General features: G+C 36.7%; 1 protein-coding gene across 1 annotated transcript in view; it reads right to left on the reverse strand.

Moving 5' to 3' along the window:
- The window catches only part of ANKRD31 (ankyrin repeat domain 31), a 143,414-nt gene that overhangs the window by 27,313 nt on the left and 96,326 nt on the right, over window positions 1-19,775 (reverse strand). Inside the window, exons 21-23 of the mRNA XM_081233017.1 lie at window positions 18,162-18,258; window positions 14,811-15,804; window positions 7,923-8,063 (exon numbers count right to left, since the gene is read on the reverse strand). Coding sequence (XP_081089143.1) covers window positions 7,923-8,063; window positions 14,811-15,804; window positions 18,162-18,258 — 1,232 coding nt within the window. The remainder of the gene's footprint in view (window positions 1-7,922; window positions 8,064-14,810; window positions 15,805-18,161; window positions 18,259-19,775) is intronic.

Raw genomic sequence — 19,775 nt, forward strand, 5'->3', positions numbered from 1 at the left:
GAGAGATGTACCATGTTCTTGGATTGGAAGAATCAACATTGTGAAAATGACTCTACTACCCAAAGCAATCTAGATTCAATGCAATCCCTATCAAACTACCACTGGCATTTTTCACAGAACTAGAGCAAAAAATTTCACAATTTGTATGGAAACACAAAAGACCCCGAATAGCCAAAGCAATCTTGAGAACGAAACATGGAGCTGGAGGAATCAGGCTCCCTGACTTCAGACTATACTACAAAGCTACAGTAATCAAGACAGTATGGTACTGGCACAAAAACAGAAAGATAGATCAATGGAACAGGATAGAAAGCCCAGAGATAAACCCACGGACATATGGTCACCTTATCTTTGATAAAGGAGGCAGGAATGTACAGTGGAGAAAGGACAGTCTCTTCAATAAGTGGTGCTGGGAAAACTGGATAGGGACATGTAAAAGTATGAGATTAGATCACTCCCTAACACCATACACAAAAATAAGCTCAAAATGGATTAAAGACCTAAATGTAACGCCAGACACTATCAAACTCTTAGAGGAAAACATAGGCAGAACACTCTATGACATAAATCACAGCAAGATCCTTTTTGACCCACCTCCTAGAGAAATGGAAATAAAGACAAAAATAAACACATGGGACCTAATGAAACTTAAAAGCTTTTGCACAGCAAAGGAAACCATAAACAAGACCAAAAGACAACCCTCAGAATGGGAGAAAATATTTGCAAATGAAGCAACTGACAAAGGATTAATCTCCAAAATTTATAAGCAGCTCATGCAGCTCAATAACAAAAAAACAAACAACCCAATCCAAAAATGGGCAGAAGACCTAAATAGACATTTCTCCACAGAAGATATACAGACTGCCAACAAACACATGAAAGGATGCTCAACATCTTTACTCATTAGAGAAATGCAAATCAAAACTACAATGAGATATCATCTCACACCAGTCAGAATGGCCATCATCAAAAAATCTAGAAACAATAAATGCTGGAGAGGGTGTGGAGAAAAGGGAACACTCTTGCACTGCTGGTGGGAATGTGAATTGGTACAGCCACTATGGAGAACGGTATGGAGGTTCCTTAAAAAACTACAAATAGAACTACCATATGACCCAGCAACCCCACTACTGGGCATATACCCTGAGAAAACCATAATTCCAAAAGAGACATGTACCAAAATGTTCATAGCAGCCCTATTTAAAATAGCCCGGAGATGGAAACAACCTAAGTGTCCATCATCGGATGAATGGGTAAAGAAGATGTGGCACATATATACAATGGAATATTACTCAGCCATAAAAAGAAACGAAATTGAGCTATTTGTAATGAGGTGGATGGACCTAGAGTCTGTCATACAGAGTGAAGTAAGTCAGAAAGAGAAAGACAAATACTGTATGCTGACACATATATATGGAATTTAAGGAAAAAAATGTCATGAAGAACATAGGGGTAAGACAGGAATAAAGACACAGACCTACTAGAGAATGGACTGGAGGATATGGGGAGGGGAAAGGGTAAGCTGTGACAAAGTGAAAGAGCGGCATGGACATATATACACTACCAAATGTAAGGTAGATAGCTAGTGGGACGCAGCCCCATAGCACAGGGAGATCAGCTCGGTGCTTTGTGACCGCCTGGAGGGGTGGGATAGGGAGGGTGGGAGGGAGACGCAAAAGGGAGGGGATATGGGAACATATGTATATGTATAACTGATTAAATTTGTTATAAAGCAAAAAAAAAAATAAAAATAAAAATAAAAAATAAAAAAAGCATCTTTTCCAACCACAACACTATGTGACTAGAAATCAACTACAAGAAAAAAACTGTAAAATATCCTCACAGACACGTGGAGGCTAAACAATATGCTACTAAACAACCAATGGTTCACTGAAGAAAGCAAAGAAGAAAAAAAAATACCTAGAGACAAATGAAAACAAAATCATGATGATCCAAAATCTAATGGATGCAGCAAAAGCAGTTTTAAGAGGGAAGTTTATAGTGACACAAGCTTACCTCAGGAAACAAGAAAAAATCTCAAATAAATGACCTAATCTTACACCTAAAGGAACTAGAGAAAGAAGAACAAACAAAACCTAAAGTTTGTTGAAGGAAAGAAATCATAAGGATTAGAGCAGAAATAAATGACACGGAGACTAAAAAAAAAAAAAATAGGAAAAGTCGATGAAACTAAAATCTGGTTCTTTGAAAAGATAAAACTGATAAACCTTTAGTCAGACTTATCAAGAAAAAAAGGGAGAGGGCCCAAGTCAATAAAATCAGAAATGAAAAGGAGAAGTTACAACCAATACCACAGAAATACCAAGGATCTTAAGAGACTACTACAAACAACTACATGCTAATAAAATGGACAATCCAGAAGAAATGGATAAATTCTTAGAAATGTACAATCTCTCCACACTAAACTAGGAAGAAATAGAAAATCTGAAGAGACTAATTACCAGTAATGAAATTGCATCAGTAATTTTAAAACTCCCAACAAACAAAAGTAAAGGACCAGATGGCTTCACAGGTGAATTCTACCAAACATTTAGAGAAGAGTTAACACCTATCCTTCTCAAACTATTCCAAAAAACTGCAGAGGAAGGAACACTTTTGAACTTATTCTAGAAGGCCAGGATCATACTGATACCAAAATCAAACAAGATATCACAAAAAAAACCTCACAAAATTACAGCTCATATCACTGATAAACACAGACACAAAAATCCTCACAAAATATTAGCAAACAGAATCCAACAATACATTAAGAGTACCATACACCATGATCAAGTGGGATTTATCCTAGGGATGCAAGGATTTTTTGATGTCTGCAAATCGATCAATGTGATATACTATATTAACAAACTGAAGAATAAAAATCATATGATCATCTCAATAGATGCAGAAAAAGCTTTGACCAAATTCAACATCCATTTATAATAAAAACACTCCAGAAAGTGGGCACAGAGGAAATACACCTCAACATAATAAAGATCACATATGACAAACCCATAGTTAACATCAAACTTATGGTGAAAAGCTGAAAGCATTTCCTCTAAGATCAGAAACAAGACAAAGATGCCCACTCTTGCTACTTTTATTCACATAGTATTGCAAGTCCTAGCCACAAGAATCGGGCAAGAAAAAGAAATAAAAGGCATCCCAATTGGAAACACATAAGTAAAACTGTCACTGTTTGCTGATGACATGATACTAAACATAGAAAATACTAAAAACACCACCAGAAAACTACCAGAGCTTATCAGTGAATTCAGAAAAGCTGCAGGATACAAAATTAATATATAGAAATTTGTTGCCTTTCTATACATTAACAATGAACTATGTATGCATATGGCTGATTCACTTTGTTGTACAACAGAAACTAACACAGCATTGTGAAGCAATTATACTCCAATAAATATGTATTTAAAAAAGAACAATGGGGGCTTCCCTGGTGGCGCAGTGGTTGAGAGTCCGTCTGCCGATGCAGGGGACACGGGTTCGTGCCCCAGTCCGGGGAAATCCCACATGCCGCGGAGCGACTGGGCCCGTGAGCCATGGCCGCTGAGCCTGCGCGTCCGGAGCCTGTGCTCCGCAACGGGAGAGGCCACAACAGTGAGAGGCCCGTGTACGGCAAAAAAAAAAAAAAAAAAGAACAATGAACCATCAGAAAGAGATTAAGGAAACAATCCTGTTTACCATTCCATCAAAAAAGAATAAAATACCTAGGAATAAACCTATCTAAGGAGGTAAAAGTCCTATACTTGGGAAACTGTAAGACACTGATGAAAGAAACTGAAAATGAAACAAACAAATGGAAAGAAAAACATGCTGTTGGACTGGAAGAATTAATATTGTTAAAATGACCATACTACCCAAGGCAATCTACAGATTCAATGCAACCCCTATCAAAATACCAATGGCATTTTGCACAGAACTAGAACAAATAATTTAAAAATTTGTATAAAAACACAAAAGACATGAATAGCCAAAACAACCTTGAGAAAGAAGAACAGAGCTGGAGGAATCATACTCCCTGACTTCAGATTATACTACAAAGCTACAGTAATCAAAACAGTATGGGCACAAAAACACACAGACAGATCAACAGAACAGAATAGAGAGCCCAGATGTAAATCTATGCACTTACAGTCAATTAATCTATGACAAAGGAGGCAAGAATATACAATGGAGAAAAGACAGTCTCTTCAATAAACGGTGCTGGGAAAACTGGACAGCTACATGTAAAAAAATGAAATTAGAACATTTCTCAAACTATATACCAATCCAAATGGATGGAAGACCTAAATGTAAGACTGGAAATCATAAAATTCCCAGAAGAAAACATAGGCAGAACACGCTTTGATATAAATCAGAGCAATGTTGTTTTGGATCTGTCTCCTAAGGCAAAGGAAACAAAATAAAAAATAAACAAATGGGACCTATTTAAACTTAAAAGCTTTTGTACAGCAAAAGAAACCATCGACAAAATGAAAACACAACCTACTGAAGGGGAGAAAATACTTGCAAATGATATAACTATTTGCAAGTATTAAGGGGATAATATCCAAAATATATAAACAGCTCATACAACTCAATATCAAAAAACAAACAGCCTGGTCAAAAAATGGGCAGAAGACCTGAATAGAAATTTTTCCAAAGAAGACATACAGATGGCCAACAGTCACATGAAAAGATGTTCGACATTGCTAATCATCAGAAAAATGAAAATCAAAACCACAATGAGGTATCACCTCACACCTGTGAGAATGGCTATCATCAAAAAGAACACAAATAACAAATGTTGGCAAGGCTGTGGAGAAAGGGGAACCCTTTCGTATGCTGTTGGTGGGAATGTATATTGGTGCAGCCACAGTGGAAAACAGTATGGAGGTTTCTCAAAAAACTAAAAATAGAACTGTCATATGATTCAGCAATTCCAGTCCTGGGTATATATCTGAAAAAAAAAACAAAAACACTAATTTGAAAAGGTACATGCACCCAATGTTCATAGAAGCATTATTTACAGTTGCCAAGATATGAAAGCAACCTAAGCGCCCATCAACAGATGAATGGATAAAGAAGATGTGGTATATATGTACAGTGGAATATCACTCAGCCATAAAAAAGAATGTAAACTTGCCATCTGCAACAACATGGATGGACCTGGAGGGTATTATACTACATGAAATAAGTCAGACAGAGAAAGACAAATACTCTGTTATCATTTATATGTGGAATCTAAAAAATAAAATGAATGAATATAACAAAACAGAAGCAGACACAGATAGAAAAAATAAACTAGTGGTTACCAGAGTGGAGAGGGAAGAAGGGCAAGATAGGGGTAGGAGATTAAGAGGTACAAACTACTATGTATAAAATAAATAAGCTATGAGGATATATTGTACAGCACAGGGAATATAGCCAATATTTTATAATAAATTTAAGTATAATCTATAAAGATTTTGAATGACTATGTTGTACAGCTGAAATCAGCTATACCTCAGAAATAATAAAGTTTACCTGCAAGTATATAAAAAGAAGAAAGAATGGATTTTGTTCACATTATCACCCTGACAATATCCAACACACCTTATGCACTCATCAATGTGTAGGCTCAGTATGTTTTCACCTATGTCTCAGATTTAAAGTATATTTTTATCAGTTAGTGCTGGGTAAAATTTTACCTTAGTAGCCTTAGAGGTCATGAGTCCCCATAGGCCCCAGACATCACTAGGGATAATTCACAAATTCAAAGAACACAGCTTTAAGAAAATCCACTGAGTTAAAAATCTATTTTCCACAAGGTAGGAGTGATTTAATGAACAAGGATAACAATGAATAGAACTCAAACTGAACAGGCACTAGGTCACTTCAGGAGACTGAAGCGGCAAGAGGAGTGAGTGATGTCCAGTGGAGTACGCATGAGGATTCCCTTGGCAAAGCTGTACAGCAGCTCAGCTGTTTGGGTACGAAGTGTGAGTCATCTCCGTGTCTAGTGGCTGTGTCATTCTGTCTGATGTAGCACAAGACCTAGTTTTCTGGCATTTCTTGCCTCACAACCAACCAGTCCTGGCTCTATAGCCCCACCACTGTACTAGGAACTAGTCAGTAGAAATGTTCACATTTACCGAGGTAGCAAAAAGCTCCTATCAAGAAGTGACTGTGAATTCAGGAGTTACCCCAAGACAAGAGGGGTAGAGGTTACTGTGGTAACATTTAAAAGAGGCTTTAAAAAATTGTAAACAAACTCACTGGGGCAGTGTTTCTCAGCTTGTGGTATTTACTAGAAGTACATGAGTATCCTACCGTAATTTTTGAAACTATTTCCATTTTTAGGATAATTTTTAAAAAATCTAAGCTTGCTCAGATAATCCGTATGAATATCTTATATCCAAGAATTGCCCTAATTTTAGTGCCCACATTTGTATTTGGCTTCACTATCACATAGATGTTAAACAATATGACTCCAATTGACATGGCTAATGAGAAAAGACCAGAGGCAATGTGATATGTAAATGAGGCATATAAGTACAGAGTGAGAGCCAAATGATATCACAGCCAGCTATTCAAAAGCAGAAAATGCAGTAGTTCCAACAGAGAAAAAGAGTGGGAGGACTGAGTCATCATCAGTGGGCCACAGGCATGTTAAGCTCAAAAGAACCTAAGCTACAGCAATTAGTACCATATTCACACTGTGAGCATAGATTCAGTTTCAGCAAAACAATATCATCTATCATGAATTTAAGAAACTTTGTAATAAAAAGGGATTTCCATGGGTAAAATGTTAATTACTAACATGCAAATATGATTTATGAATCCATGGAAAGGATTAGGCGGTTGAATTGAAAGCAGACAGCCTGGTGACTCCAGTGGTGGGAAAAAAATAATAATAATACAGGAAAAAAGGAACACAGAGAGACTATAATATAAAGCAGAGAAAATTTAAAATGTGCTCATGTAAGTGAAGGAACTGAAACACTGTTCTGGAAGCACCTGCAACAGAGGTCTAGGAGACCAGAATGCAGGGTTTAGGGACTAAGACTGAGATAGGAGCTAGGAAAGAGAGTGGGCAGAGCTGAGTTGGACAAAAAACGAGAGAGGAAACCACCTTCTATTACTGGTGCACTGAGACTTACTGTAATGGCTAGTGGAGGTTGAAGGTATTTGCAATTCTGTGAAACAGTAATGGTGACTGTCTGATGACTCACACTTTTCTGGGTGAATCACTGCAATACTGTTCCCTGAAGGGGTGCCATGGACATCTGGAGGTGGCTGATCACTGGACCTCAAGGGTGTCAGTCATTGATACTCTTCAATTGGTTATTAAACTGGGCTTATAACTCAGAAGTCAGAACTGAGGGGGAGACCACTAAGTCTGGGAAGTCTGAATAAAAATTCAGAAATATTTTTTTGGGAGGCTAGCAATTCATGGATAAGACTATGTTCAAACATAAAAGTGCACCATAACTTCTGTGTGTCTTAGGCCCCTTTATCATAACTTTCATCTTTAGGGGAAGATTTTGCTTTATTTTATCAGAATATTAGTAACATATTAATTAAATTATCAATTCACCAGTGGTTCCAAATTTTCTCTGTGGAGTCACAGGGACCTGCAATCACTGTGGAGGTGAGGTGGCAGGGACAAGGGGGGAAGATCGGGGGCATTCAATTTTCTCAGACTAGGTGAGGAACAAGGAAGGAGAGGCTCAGTTAGTTGTGCAATCCTGCTGTGGGGAATTCTGGCAAATAGGAATTGTGGGAGAAAGCATATAGCACACTGCAGAAGGGATGCATGAGGACAAAACTAATTTGGAGAACTTTCAAATTCCTTAAAAAAAGGAAATAGTTTTATCATCAAAAAATATGTACCTTTCCATTTGAATATGAAGTTAAAGATAAACTTAAGAATGACCCACCTTACTCCAAGCATAATTCCAGGTCACATAACTGTCAGCTCCTAGAAGATCCTTGAGCCAGATGACTGGGTTTTGATAAATCTGACCATTTTCTACCTTAATTTTGCCATTCAATAAAACACTGGCTTTATGGGTAGTCTCCTGAAGTGAAAAATAAAACAAAAATTAGGATTAATATCTGAAATATATGAACTTCTGCTTTTGTCCATGATGAAGCAACAGGGACCAGATTTACCCTAACACATGACACACCAAAAAAAAAGGCAAACTAAATATATGAAACAATGGTTTCCAAGATACCAAACATCAGGGAAAAAAGTACAGGGATCCTGAGAAATGAGAAACTAATGAGGTGAGCCCTACAATTGTCCCAACTCACTGCCTTGAGAGTTTCCAGGTCATGGTACAGGGAGAGGGCATCCAGGCAAAGCCCGTGGATTCTGAGTTGAACAGACAGAGCATAGTCTAGGGAGGCATGATGGCTAGAGTTTGCAGGACGGAGTACTGAAGAAGAGAGAAATATATAGAGAGAGAACTCTGCAGATCTTCAGGGGGTCCTTTTTAAGTATTCCGCTGAGCTGTGATTGGCCATGTGTGTGAGGAAATTACCCAAGCCTGGGAAAAGAACTACTTGAAAGAATTAGAGGTAATGGCATTCTCTGGCATTCTCAAAGGGCAGAAATAGCACCTGTTTCCAATAGTAAGACTAGAAAAACCTCAAAACTGATGGGGCATTGGGAGGTACACAGAAGTGTCTTGCCTCTGTAGTGGGATATAATTAGCTTTAGACTGAACACTGCTCCAATCCTGCCTAACAAATTGTAAAAGCAAGACCCAAAAGGATAAAACTGTTTCTGTGTAAATTAGCTATATTCTAGAACAAATATCCAAAATATTTTTAAGAATAAAAACATATCTGGCATCCAACAAGATAAATTTCACAATTCTGGGATCCAATAAAAAATTAACAGGCCTAGAAACAGGTAGGAAAATAAATCCATATGGAGGAGAGAAAGCAATCAATTGAAAATGACTGAGAACTCTCAAAGATGTTAGAATTAGCAGATAAGGACATTAAATAGTTATTATAATCATATTCCACATGTTCCAAATGTTACATGGAGACATGGAAGATATAAAAGAAGACTCAAATCAAACTTCTAGAGATGAAAATTACAACATATGAAATGAAAAATACACTGGATAATATTAACAGATTAGACACTGCAAACAAAAAGATTAGTGAATTCAAAGACACAGGAATAGGAATGGCATAAAAAACCCAGAGAAAAGAGAATTTAAAAATAAGGTCATCACAGTGAGTTGTGGAATGATTTTAAGCAACCTAATATATATGTAATGGGAATTCAAAAACGAGGGGAGGGAAGAAAAAATATTTGAAGAAATAATGGCTGAAATTTTTCCAAATTTGAGGCAATGATAAAACCAGAGATTCAAGAAGTTCAACAAACCCTGGAGCATCATCAGCGAGAAATCTCCAGCACAAAACTTCACAAACCACTTTTGACACATTCGATCAGTCACAGCACGTTCTCCATACACTGCACAAATCTTTTTGTGCATTTCAGTTGTGTTTTAACCCTTCTTGAAATAATAAAGCATAATATGCTGAAAATGCTGTTTTCCTTCCACCTTCAATATTAAAATGTCTACACAAAAATTCACCAGTTTTGATAAGTCTTTTTTTAAATGCACACTGATATGACAGCTGTCACATACAATCTATTGTCACATACAATTGTTTCAAATGAAGTTAAAGACAACTAAGTGCTACTAGAGCCATCTCAAGGAAAAAAATGAACAAATGTTTTGGCCCAACCAACAGTATACATGAAGTGGTATAATATCACTTAAAGGTAGATTGTGAGAAGTTAAAAACAGATGCCATAAACTCTCAAGGCAGAACTAAAATACAAAGTTATAGCTGGGAGTTCCCTGGCAGTCCAGTGGTTGAGACTCGGCTCTTTCACTGCTGCAGCCTGGGTTCAATCCCTGGTTGGGGAACTAAGATCCCACAAGATGCACAGTATGGTCAAAAAAAAAAAAAAAAAAGAGAAAGTCATAGCTCATAAATGAACAAAGGGGATAAAGCATAAAAAGATGAAAAAAGGAACAAAGAGAGATAAGAGAAATAGAAAACAAATACCACATGACAGATTTAAACTAACTATATAAAAAGCCACATTGAATGTAGTATTCTAGAATTGACTTCTGGCATGACAGTATGAGGATCCACTTCCAGGTAAAAACTATTAAAAAAAATTTTAAGTTGTTGAAAATGGTCATAAGGGCATGCAGTAAGTGAAGACACATATATTCAACAAAATCTATGAAAATCAGGTTGAAAAAATGTGAGAAACAGTGATATTTGAACCAAGACTGCTTCCTTCCTCTCCCTGCAGTGAGGTGGAGACTCCCCTTGACTGCTACAGCCAAGAGCACAGGGCTCTCTCTCCCTAAAACTGCCAGTCAGAGGGCTACCTTCTTGGTAGGGGTAAGACATAAATACTTCTCATCCTGCCTCAGCTATCTGTTGCTAAGTCCAAGTTGTGGGCAAGTGCAGCCAAGAGGTGGGGGTTCTTTTGTTCAGTTTAACCTGTACTGGTGAGACAGAGTCTCTATCTTTGGCAAGGTGCTAGTGAGACTATTGGGGTCCTGCTCACACTTGCCCTGGCTTGTAAGGTGGTGGTTTCATGTCAGGAGAGGCAAGTTGAAAACGTAAGAGGCTAATGTGCCCCTTTCCACTAAATGCTCAGATCCTAAAGCAGGGGTATCATTCAGAGAGAAGTTGCCATGTTCCTGCCCTAAGCTCCAGAGCCATGGCACAAATATTTGCCTGGGAACAATAACAAACGTAAGAGAAGATGGGGATCAATATACAGACTTGCTACAATACATTACCTACTCTAAAATATCTAAAATGTCCAGTTCCAACAAAAAATTATGAGACATGCGAAGAAACAGGAAGTATGACACATACAGCAAAATAAACTAACGAAAAAGCAACATAAACTGCCTGTGAGAATGACCAGGTGTTAGATTTAACAAAGACTTCAAAACAGCCATTTAGGGCTTCCCTGGTGGCACAGTGGTTGAGAGTCTGCCTGCTGATGCAGGGGACACGGGTTCATGCCCTGGTCTGGGAAGATCCCACATGCTGCAAAGCGGCTAGGCCCGTGAGCCATGGCCGCTGAGCCTGCACGTCCGGAGCCTGTGCTCCGCAACGGGAGAGGCCACAACAGTGAGAGGCCCGTGTACCGCAAAAAAAAAACACAAAAAAACCCCCAAGGAAACAAAAAGAAGTTATGGAGTTGAAAAGTTCAATAACTAAAATGAAAAACTTAATAGAGAGGCTCAACAGATTTTCAATGTCAGAAGAAAGAATTAGTAAACTTGAAGAGAGATCAATAGAGATTATGTAAGCTGAGGAAGAAAAAGAAAAAAGAGTGAAGAAAAAAGAAAAAGCTTCAGAGAAATGTGGGACACCATTAAGCACACCAACATATGCATAATGGGAGTACCAAAAGGAAAGGAGAAAGGAGCAGAAAAAATATTTGAAGAAATAATGGCTAAAAATTTCCCAAATTTATTGAAAAACATTAATCTACATATTCAGGAAGCTCGATGACGTCCAATAAGGATAAACACAAAGAGAGCCATAAATAGATACATAGTAAAAATACTGAAAGTCAAAGACAATAAGAAATTATTGAAAGAAGCAAGTGAAAAATGACTCATCACTTACAAGGTAAACCCCAAAAGATTAACAACTGACTTCTTATCAGAAACAATGAAAGCCAGAAGCAGTGGAATAACACACTCAAAGTATACAAAGAAAAACCTGTAACCAAGAATCCTATTTTCAGCAAATCTTTCAAAAATAAAGGTGATGTAAAGACCTCTCTTGAGAAAATTTGTTGCTAGCAGACCTGACTTACAAAAAATACTAAAGGAAGTTCTTCAGGTTGAAATCAAGTGACCCCCAAATGGTAATATGAATCCACATGGAAAAACAAAGAGCATCAGTAAAAGTAATCACATATTATAAAAGACAGTATAAATGCACATTTCTTCTTTCTTTGCTTAACTGGTTTTTAAAACAATTGTACAAAACAATAGGGATATAATACATACATATTTGCAAAAGCACAAAGGAGGTGGGTGGAAGAAGTTTTACTGGGCTAAGAAAATGACTCCATATGGTAACTCAAATCCACAGGAACAAATGAAGAGAAGCAGCAAGGATAAATAAGAAGGTTAATATATCAAAAGTTATAAATATAAACTTGCTCTCCTTTCTTCTCCTCAGCTCCTTTAAAAGTCAAAAAATTTAGGGGCTTCCCTGGTGGTGCAGTGGTTGAGAGTCTGCCTGCTGATGTAGGGGACATGGGTTCATGCCCCGATCCGGGAAGATCCCACATGCTGCGGAGTGGCTGGGCCCGTGAGCAATGGCCACTGAGCCTGCACGTCTGGAGCCTGTGCTCCACAATGGGAGAGGCCACAACAGTGAGAGGCCTGCACACCACAAAAAAAAAAAAAAAAAAAAGTCACAGAATTTTATAAAGTAATAATTATAACAATGAATTATTGGGTTTATAACATTTACAGATATATCAATAATATATATAATAATATCACAAAAGGGAAAGAGAAAACTTGAGCAACACTATATAAACTAACTAGACTGAACAGGCATCTATAGAAAACTTCTCCTAATGATAGAATATATACATTCTTCTCAAGTACACATGGGACATTCTCTAGCATAGGCTATACACTATCTAAGCCACAAAATAAGTCTCAGAAAATTTAAAAGGACCCAAATAATACAAAGTAGGTTCTCTAAGAGCAATGGAATGAAATTAGAAATTAATAACAAAAAAATGAGAAACTCACAATTATGTGGAACTCAAACAACATACTCCTAAATAACCAATGGGTTAAAGAAGTAATCAAAAGGTAAATGAGAAAATACTTTGAGATGAATGAAAATGAAGGCAAAACATACTGAAACTTATGGGATGCAGTAAAAGCAGTGGGTTAGAGGGAAATTTATTGGTGTAAATGCCTATATTGAAAAAGATGAAAGATCTCATGTCAATAACCTAAACTTACACAAAACACACTGGAAAGAGAATAGTAGACTAAACATAAAGCAAGCAGAAGGAAGGAAATAGTAAATATTAAAGTGGAAAAAAGTAAAACATGCAATAGAAAAATAGAGAAAATCAAAAAAATCAAAATTGGTTCTTTGAAAAGATTAATAAAATTGACAAACCTTTAGCTAGATTAACCAAGAAGAGCAAGAGGGAAGACTCAAATTACTAAGAGCAAAAATGAAAATGTGGACATTACTACTGACCTTATAGAAATAAAAAGGACTATAAGAGACACTATGAACAACTGTATGCCAATAAATTAGATGAAATGAGCAAATTCCTAGAAAGATACAAACTACCAAAACTGACTCAAGAAGAAATAGACAATCTGAAAAAAAAACTATAAAAAGTAGACACTGAATTAATAATCAAAAAACTATCAACAACAACAAAAAAGCCCAGGTACAGATGGTTTTACTGCTGATGACTAGAAAACATTTCAAAAAGACTTAATACCAATTCACAAACTCTTCCAAAAAATAGAAGGGAAGAAAACACTTTGGAATTCATTCTGTGAGACCAGTATTACTCTGAGACCAAAACCAAAGACAACACAAGAAAACTACAGACCAATATGCTTAAATGACTCTATGGACACCCTGTAGGAATAAAGAGGAAAAAATACAAAAACAGTAGAAAACTTTTTTTTTTAGCAATCATTTAGACTTTATACTTTGCATATGTACATACATCAAAACTTGTCAAATTATATACTTTAAATACGTGTAGCATATTGTATATCAATTATATCTCAATAAAGCTGTTAAAAATAGCTGAAATACAAAAAATCATATTAGAATTTTATCATTGCTGATCCAGAGGAGTAACCACAGCTGTCAAAATTTTAGTTAATGTAACCAATTAATAACTGAAATTTGAGTTGCTTTGGCTAATGTGAAGTAGGTACTACTTAGCAATAAATTGGTTGACAGGCAAGCAAACAGGAACATCTAGAGGGATCTGAGATCAAGCTGCTAATTTAGTGTTTAAACTATAGTTTGAAGCTTTGAAATTAAATTTTTTTGCTCCTAACTTATAAATAAAGCTTATTAACTAGGAAAAGTCTTATAATCCAGAAGTGGAAAGGGTTGAAAAAAGGGGTCAATTAGCTTGAATTGGTTTTCTGTTGGATTGGTCCACAAGCAAAGCAGCATTCCAGGACCCTGCAATCTCTGCCACTCTTATATCCTCTTTCAAAAAATGAATGGGGGGGAAAGGGAAAGGAAGCCTCCTTTGTAGGCATTTCTAGCAGAACCTTTTTTTTCCTCTTCTGTTATTATGCATATGTGATATTGTTTTAATTGAGTTATATTTACCCAACACAAGTCACTTCCTGTTTCTAAATTGGAAGATGAGTTTATACTTAACCCATATTAGGGGAAGCTTCAGCAGTACACACTGGTAGTTCCCAAAACTTTGGAACCAAACACAGGTCCAATTTATCATTTTTATTTTGTTCTTAAATCCTTCCTGCTGCAGTAAAACTAATTCTGGTCTGAGAGCCTAAAGGTGCTTGTGACTAAAATGTACAGGGCAATTTTAGAAGCATGATTTCACTTGCTAAGATATAATGGTTAAGTCTCTCCATTCAAGAAGCCCAGCCAAACCCTATTCCCCTAATTAGAGCTAAACACTGACACTATGTAACAGCAACATTTACTCACTTACTTATAAAATTTACATAATTTTGGAGAAAAAAAAAGGATACCTGTGTTTTGAATTCCAGAATATTATTTCCCGGATTAATTCTTCCTAGCAATATCAGATCCTTTATCTGCATGCATTTTTTAGGAGTTGTGCTGTATTTTGAAGGATTTTTTACAGTATGTTGACGGCCAGACCCAGAGGAGGAGCTCTGACTATCATTTGCATGTGGAACAGCAAGAGCTGATTTTCTAAGATAAGGTTTCACCTGATGCCCTGTATTACTGCCAAAGACATCAATCCCTTGATGTACCAGGGATTCTGATGTCCCCCTATGTGGTTGCTGGGAAGCTGTTTTCCTGTTTCCTTTTTTTGGATCACAATTGGAAAGAGCCTGATCACAAATAACAGTTGATGGGTTGGCATCATTGTGGGCAAATACACTTGCGGTTTCTGAAATCTTTAATGTGCCAGTTACTGCTGAACGATTAAAGGACTCATGCCCTTTGGCTGTAGTATCTGTAAGATCATTTTCTTTTTGTGAATATTCCGCTTGAGCAATAAAAGAAATAGGTTGGGATTGTAATTTAATCTTCTTAGTGCCATCTGAAAGTCTGGATTTTGATAATCTATCTAAGGTACAGTCACTGACACTTGGTTTACAACTCAGTTCATTTCCAGAAAATTCTTCCCTTCTCACTGTCTTTGAATTTAGACAAGTGTTGGTATTTTGGTTGTCATGCCAGATTTCCCAAGACAACTGTGTTTCCTGCATGCTTCCACAAACAAGGCTGACAGGAGAAACTGAACATGACTGGGGCTGTACTGAATTTTCCAGACTAGTAAACTCTTGGCTGTCCTTTTCATTAGAGATTTCTGAGCTCAATGGCAGCTTCTTGAAACTAAGACCAGACAAAGATGTAACATTCTTATAGTTCTGAATTTTCTGGCTTATTTTTTTCTGTTTTTTTGCTACAAGTAAAAGGCTCTTCTGCCTTGTGGCCAAGTTAGCTAGTTGTTCTCTAAGGACTCCATGCTTAAATGACTCTATGGACACCCTGTAGGAAGAAACAGAAAGGAAAAAATACAAAAACAGTAGAAAACTTTTTTTTTTAGCAATCATTTAGATTTTATACTTTGTGTCAATTTAATCAGCTCAAAGTACACAAGAGTCTATCTTTTTGCAATGTATATTCTTTGAGAGAAACTGTTGCTTTACTTGAGGTAAATAAGTTTGCCTTTTTTAGGAGGTGACAGTGTGGTTATCCACATTTATATTCACATCATTACTTATCAGTTGTGAGTCAGCCCTAAAAGAGAAACAAAACTTGGGTTGTTTATCTAGATACCTAGTAGTCCTTTAGTTTGAAGGTATAAATTGATGGCCAAGGAGCAACACCATTCTTTAAGTTTGGAATTCGCTTACCTGTTTACAGTGAAATGGTGTATCAAGAAGTAAAATTTGGGAGTAAGTTCCACCCAAATTCCCCTAGTTATGGAGGACTGAGATTGTTTTGTGAATAATTATAAGTAAGCTAGACCTGAGAAATGTCAATTCATCAAGTACTTATCGTATTGGGTTGGCCAAAAAGCTCATTTGGGTTTTTCCACAAGATGTTATGGAAAAACCCGAATGAACTTTTTGGCACTTTGAATCTGTAGTGAGGTACTTTGAAGTGACTACCCAGATAAGCATTATCCTGTGTGCCCTCCTTAAACCAAATCTCTCAGGGGCTTGAAGACTGAATGGGAGGAAACTGGCTCATCCACACCTGTCTTTTGGTTATACTCACCTATTCCACACTGATCTTCAGGATATTGGACACTTTGTTTCCAGTAGCTCTCAAATTTTTTGGTTTCAGGACTTTTTTATACTCTTAAAAATTATTGAGGAATGCAAAGAGCTTTTGTTTATTTGAGTTATATCTATCAATATTTACTGTTTTAGAAAATAAGACAGAAAATTTTAAAACACAAGACTACACAACTGCACATTCCATTAGCTATTCGAGTGGTGATATCATCACACGCCATGTGGCCTCTAGAAAATTCCATTGTACACTTATGAGAAAATGAGAGCAAAAGAGGGCAAATAACATCTTAATGTTATTATAAAAATGGTTTTGACTTCTTAGACCCCTTGAAATGGTCTCAGGGATCCTCAGGGACCATCTTTTTAGAGCAGCTGTTTTAAGAGAAAGCAATAGTATAGATACTTGTCTCTCCTAACACAGTTTAGAGTTGTTGGTACTGAACTCCAAACCAACTGGATGTTAAATCAAGTAGTGGATGTAAGTGGAAGAAGCATCAAGAAGAAATAAGATTAGTAAATAACTGGTAGTATAAAATGCAAGAAGCTGGATAGATAGAGGAGAAGAAAGAAGAAATTAATATCACATTTAAAACTATGTGAAACAGAGTTCAGACAGAAAATACAAGTGCTCTTTAGATTACAAGAGTTTAAGGCTACTAGCAACACTAGTATGAAGACACACATATATAAAGGAATATTATTCAGCCATAAAAAAGAAATAAATCCTGCCGTTTGTGACAACATGGATGGATCTTGAGAGTGCTATGCTAAGTGAAAAAAGTCAGACAGAGAAAGACAAATACTGTATGATCTCACTGATATTTGGAAGCTAAAACAAAAACAAAAAAGGCATAGATACAGAGAACAGATTGGTGGTTGGTGGAGGTGGAGGTGACAGGTGGGTGAAATGGGTGAAGGTAATCAAAAGGTATAAATTTCATTATGAAATAAATAAGGCATGGGAGTGTAATATATAGCATGGTGACTATAGTTGATAATACTGTATTACATATTTGAAAGTTGCTAAGGGAGTAGACCTTAAAAGTTCTCATCACAAGAAAAAAGAAAAAAGGAATAGAAAAACTAAAAAAAATAATGCTCAAAACAAGAAAAAATATATAACAAATTTCTCAAAAAAAAGGATAAGAGTTAAATAATCAATATAATCAGGATAAAACTCTTTAAGGACCCTGAGAGTTTAGAAGTACACAAAACCACAAAATATACATGATTAAACTGCTTAGAAGAACAACATTTGTGATAGCATAAAAGAAAAAATTTTAATGTAAAAAATGTGAGCTTACTAAGGAAAGAAACTTACTTATGGGATTCATGACCAGAAAGGCTTTCATAAAATTCATGGCTGTAGACAACTTTTTAAGATAGTAAAATGTCCTTTTCTGAACATTTCAAGTAATAAAGTAGAAAAATATCTTTCTAGGAAGTATAATTCCTCATGGAGGTAATAGATTAGATGACCTCATAAAGTCCTTTTCTGGTCCTAAGCAACATTTGTAATCTTAAGAAATTCTAGGCCTATTGTAGATAAAAATAGATAAATTCTGAAAACTCTAAAGCATTCCTATATTTTTTTTCACTCACCTGTATTTTTTAGCTAAATCATCCCTTTCTGCCTTCTGTTTGGCAAGCACGTTGTTCATAACCTCCTTTATCTCTAACATCTTATCAGTGTATTGTTCTAGAAACATGGTAATAAAATAAAGTCAGTTAATTGAGAGATAAATGTTAAATTTGGTCACACAGGACTTAGCCTTACTGTTAATTAAAAAGCCATATTTCCCTAGGAATTATGTCACTCTATGGAAGTACCCTGAAGTGTATAAGTAAGAACACGGTATCAAGAAGAAGCAGGCCAGACTGAATTCTAATCCTGCTACTCCACTGACTAAGCTTTGTGAACCTGGACAAGTCACTGACCTCTCTGGTCAGCTTCCTTACCTGTGAAATGAGGGTAGTAAAGGAAAATAATAGGAAGATAAATATTTTGTCTGTTAAAATTATTTACTTTTTAAAACACAAAAGGAATACATTGTCAATATAAAGAAAATTTGCAAATAATATGAATGTTTACGGAGAAGAGAAGTCAAAGAGTATCCCACTCAACCACTCCTTTTCCTCAATATTTCACCCCATGAAAGAGATTGCTGTTAATACTTTGGTAGGGGTGTGTAAACTTTAAAATATATTTATATATTGTTCTATACTATATTTGTACTATATATAACTTATACGTACTTAAAAATAAGAGTCACTATCAGTTCTTTTATTTTTTTTTTTTGCGGTACGCGGGCCTCTCACTGCTGTGGCCTCTCCTGCTGCGGAGCACAGGCTCCGGACACGCAGGCTCAGCAGTCATGGCTCACGGGCCCAGCCGCTCCACGGCATGTGGGATCTTCCCGCACTGGGTCACGAACCCGCGTCCCCTGCATCGGCAGGTGAACTCTCAACCACTGTGCCACCAGGGAAGCCCTCAGTTCTTTTTTAAAATTAATTTATTTTTTATTTTATTTACTTCTGGCTGCATTGGGTCTTCATTGCTGCACACGGGCTTTCTCTAGTTGTGGCGAGTGGGGGCTACTCTTCCTTGCAGTATGCAGGCTTCTCGTTGCTGTGGCTTCTGTTGTTGCAGAGCATGGGCTCTAGGCATGCAGGTTTCAGTAGTTGTGGCACAGAGGCTCAGTAGTTGTGGCTTGTGGGCTCTAGAGCACAGGCTCAGCAGTCATGGCACATGGGCTTAGTTGCTCTGTGGCATGTGGGATCTTCATGGACCAGGGCTCAAACCCGTGTGCCCTGAATTGGCAGGCAGATTTTTAACCACTGCACCACCAGGGAAGTCCCACACTGTTAGTTTTTGTTCTTTACAGTTAACACTTAGATAGGGCTATATGATATCTACAGTCACTTATTGATCTATATAAAATTACTTTTATAACAATTAAATTTTTCCTACTTTCTTCCATTGCTTCCCAAGGCATCATGACCTCCCGCATCACAGATTCACAGGATTTACATGTAAACGTCAGTTATGTCCAAACCCAGATTCCCAAATAGGAAATTTCACTTAGATGAACACATTTTATCTCTTTTAAGCCTACTTGCTATTCATTTCATTTTTGGCTTTGTTTCTTAAGCTTTTTCCTAATTCTTTTAGACCAACGCATATTTTTCTAGATAATTTAACTAGACAAAATCAGT

The sequence above is a fragment of the Mesoplodon bidens genome (assembly GCF_964165515.1).
Source record: "Mesoplodon bidens genome assembly, chromosome: 4".
Lineage (NCBI taxonomy): Eukaryota > Metazoa > Chordata > Mammalia > Artiodactyla > Ziphiidae > Mesoplodon > Mesoplodon bidens.